This window comes from Cyprinodon variegatus, unplaced genomic scaffold (genome assembly GCF_000732505.1).
Source record: "Cyprinodon variegatus isolate N-32 unplaced genomic scaffold, C_variegatus-1.0 Scaffold284, whole genome shotgun sequence".
NCBI classification, from domain to species: Eukaryota; Metazoa; Chordata; class Actinopteri; order Cyprinodontiformes; family Cyprinodontidae; genus Cyprinodon; species Cyprinodon variegatus.
In genome coordinates, this window is record NW_015150737.1 from 170,146 (window position 1) to 174,244 (window position 4,099).

General features: G+C 37.0%; 1 protein-coding gene across 1 annotated transcript in view; it reads left to right on the forward strand.

The window, feature by feature from the left end:
* LOC107090179 (protein capicua homolog) overlaps positions 1-4,099 on the forward strand; it is a 98,444-nt gene that overhangs the window by 56,833 nt on the left and 37,512 nt on the right. The window contains exons 9-10 of the mRNA XM_015383422.1: positions 219-232; positions 847-1,019. Of these exons, the coding sequence (XP_015238908.1) occupies positions 219-232; positions 847-1,019 (187 nt within the window). The remainder of the gene's footprint in view (positions 1-218; positions 233-846; positions 1,020-4,099) is intronic.

The following is a 4,099-nucleotide window of genomic DNA, read 5'->3' on the forward strand; positions in this document are numbered from 1 at the left end:
TTTGCCAATGGAACAAGACAATTTAGATTTAAAATAAGAAAACACAATTGCATTGTCGCATTCCAAGTGCATATTATCTAATTATCTTATTTTAAGGGTAAAAATACTAATTCCATTGGCAAATTATCAAATTTACCTGTTCAAATACACTTAATTTAAGACATTTTTACTTATTTCTAGATCACTTTTGCAGTGCAGTTGGTCATATGTCATTCAAGGGCTCATCTAATTGGTCAAATGCCAAATAGATCTTGTGCTTCTAGACTTCACTGGGGGGGGACTCCATTAGTAAGGGATAACCGCCCGATAACGGGTTAATAACAAAATCTTTATAAATAATAACACTTGGATAAATCCTTCATTATTAATTAGGAATGCTTATTTTACACTTATTTAGGGTGAATTAAAAAGCTACAATTATCAGATTACATTTAAAGTGTAAAACAATCTTTTTATTTTAAGGTTTAATCTCTGATCTTTCTCAGCCATGATTGCTTGATTTATTGCAGCTGTTTGGGTAAATCTATGCTGTTTCAGTCTGTGGTATCTGAGCTGGAAAAAATTTAAAAGCCAACTTGAAATGCTTTGATTATTCTCTTAATTTTACTTGGAGCAAGATGGAAGAAATCTGTACACATAAGTCACGATAAAATGAAATCCATAAATTCCTAAGTGGTTGTATTGTTATAAGACTTGAAAAGATGGATGAGGTCTCAGATGACAAAGCAAAGCCTGCTTTTATGTTTCTGGCCCTGTTAAAAAAATAAAATAAAAAAAAACAATCCTATATTCCTGTGGACTTTTATCGATCTTGTCCCTGATGAGTCTTTCTTCTCTTCCCCCCAGATGCCCTCTCGGAGTCCCAGGCGCTGGAAGTCAAAGGAGGAAGCTCGGGCTGGCCGGGGGGATCGGAGCGTCGAGGGGGGCCCCTGGGGGGCCCCAACCCCCGGCCCCGAGCCTTTTCCCAAAGCGCTGTGCACACCCTGGAGCAGAGGGAGAGGCAGAGGGAGCTGGAGAAGGTATGAGGTCGTTAATCTGTGGCTCCCAGCTAGAAGACAGACTCCAGAGACAATAAATAAAAAAGAAAGAAACTTCTAGACAAAAAAAACTAGAACAGAAATATGTTGATTAAAATGCTTTTCATCCTTTCAACTAGTAAAGAAAATCTAAGAGTACAAAACCCAATGTTTTCTATATCTTACAGATTGAGCATGTTTTCCTCTCCCAGGGTGTTTTTCATTGATAGTTTCCAGCCTTTCTATTGCTCATTCTTCAGACTTTTATTGCTTTTTCACATATTTCAGTCCTATTTGGTGCATTGTGTCCTTAAACATCTAAGAACACTCTACAAAAGTAAAACATTATCCTTACTCGAGGAAAACTGCTAAAGCAGGAAAAATAATTACAGATTCTTTTTACTTAACTTAATAATTGAGAATTTTAAATGGCTGCTGCTGACTTACTAGTCTCTATGGTGAGTTTTAATCTCAATAAGACTTTACCTGCTTGAATAAAGGTCACATAAACTGTTTGCATGGTTGATTGATTACTTGATAAATAGAAAATAGAGGGAAATAAAGAAAGATTTCCTGTATTTGACAAACAGCAGCTGCCAGATTAGAGGATTTGTTAGATTTGATGTTGTTTTCATTATTTATTGACATAATTTCAATGGAAACAGTTTTATTTTTTGTTTTTTTAACCTTTCTTTCTGACTCAGATCTTTTCTAAATTTAGGGGTGGGTAAGATATCTGATTTTAATATTTATTCTGTGTTAAGTCAGTAGGACAACACACCTGCCTATGAGGTGGTGATTTAGGGTCCCAGGTGGAGCAATTTGTTGTTTTTTTTCTCTGCTGCCGATTGAAGCCTTTTTGTAGTTTGAAGCCCACTTGAGGCTAAGCTGGGTTTAGCCTTTGAAAGAGCTTCAATGCTGCAGACTAAATAAGCAGAGTTTCATGCATCTGTCTGTGTTTGCAAAAGTTAGCGAGCTGTTGCTGCTGCAGGCTGGTGACTCAGCCTGAGCCGCACGAAGGGACTTATTACCAACCTAAATATCTTTGTTTTTCCACCCAAACAGCTCAACATGAGAAAAAAATATTATCTTTTAAAGGATTTTAACTTTCTGACTGATCAATTAAAGCTGTTAGACTCAAACGAAGACTGAACTGACTCAGTTTGATACGTAATAACTTATATTTACAGGTTAGTTTGTTAGCTTAAGTAAAAGTTTGATTGCATTTGTATTGAATTGGATGTTTTAAAGTGAACAAGTGACGAGACAAAAACACGTTTGTACTCCTGTTTGCAAAAATGTACAACAGATTTTCATCTTATCCCTGTCAGTGCGGCTGATAAAAGTACATGTTACATGGATAAAAATATATGTTTTACAACAATAGAACAGAAGAAAAGCTTTCCCACATCATGAAGCTGCCACAACTATACAGAATCAGAGTAAAGTAGTTTTTATTTTTCAAGTTACAGCAATTTGTTTAGTGATACGCTGCAACAAATAGAGTTGACATGTAGATTTGGGAATGTCTTATTCGGAAACTAAAAGGCACATCGCAGCTGCTTTTTCTAACTCTGCTTCTGTCTCCTTGAACCCCAGTCGGCCTCAGCAGATGGCCGCTCACACTGAGCCCGGTTCTGCTGGAGGTTTCTTCCTGTTATAAGGGAGTTTTTCCTCTCCACTGTCGCTACAAGCATGCTTAGTGTGAGGGATTGTATTTGAGTCAATGAGTCGATGCAATCAGCTGGTTTTCCTTAAATAGAAAACTTTGAATCAATTTGACTGGATGATCTGGTTGAACTGTAAAGAGCCTTGAGATGACATGGTGTGAATTGGAGCTATATAAATAAACTGAATTGAATTGTAAAGGAGTAATAAGAAAATAGAGAGAACCGGTTTAGAGAGGAAGAGGAAGGCTCCAGATATTTAATACATATAATATCTATCCGTTTTTATTACACACTTACAATATAAGGTTAAACTAAATTTCACTTTTGATATGCTGAGATATTTGTATTACTAGCAATGGGATAGTGTCACAGGGAGACATTGTAGATGAGGCTAGATGTAGACTGGGTCTTCTGGTCCTGATGGACCGCAGCCCTCCCCGAGGGCCTTGTCACACCTTGCCGATTTATCCAGCGTACGCCAGACGTCCCAGAATCTCCTAAAGCCCTGGCATACACTGAACTTTCTATATATTTTTTTCAATTTCGGACGTACACAGAGCATAATGATAATGTTTCGAGAGGGTATGTCCAGCCTAACTTATGCATAACGCACGGCAGCGTAATCCCCATTTAATGATGCACAACCCAGTGTCCTGAGGGGGGCAGCGATGCACCCGAAGGCACCCGGTCTGCATAAAAACATGTCTTTAATTGTGGTATTAACCTGGCCAGTGTTGTATAAAGTACTGAAATCTCGAAGTCATGTAAAAGTATAAGTACCTCTCCAAAATATGACTCTGGTAAAAGTCCAAGTCACTGACTGAACTGTTACTTGAGTAAAAGTCTTAAAGTATCTGTTGTACTTAAGTATAAGACTTTTTTTACATTTTGGTAAACTTTGAAGGTTAAATTCACTTAAAATAATATAAACAACCAGCTTTGCAAAACAGGCGTATCCTATTGTGTTAAAGAACAAGCACAGGCAAGACCGAACTTGCGTTTTGTTCGTTTTTTGTTTTTTTTTTACTTAGTAACTAAACCTAAACATTGAAAATGTATCGGAGTAAAAGTACGCAATTAAGTTTGTAAATGTAAGGAAGTAAAAGTGAAAGTTCTCAAAAAAATGTATACTCTTGGAAAGTATAAAGTACTCCAAAATATACTTAAGTACAGTAGTGAAGTATTTTTACTTCGTTACTATACAACAGTGAACCTGGCTACTATTTACCGCCCGTCCCCAAAAAAAAGATGACATAAAACGAAAAAAGAAAGAAGGTTTGCAATCGCAGCAGATTCAGCATCATGTCTGGAAGTAAGTTTGTTTGATTCATGATACTAACCTTCTAGCTCACCCTAGACTGGAGGAGAACTTACAATTTCCTCCTGTAAACCCATGTTTATAACAAAACGCTG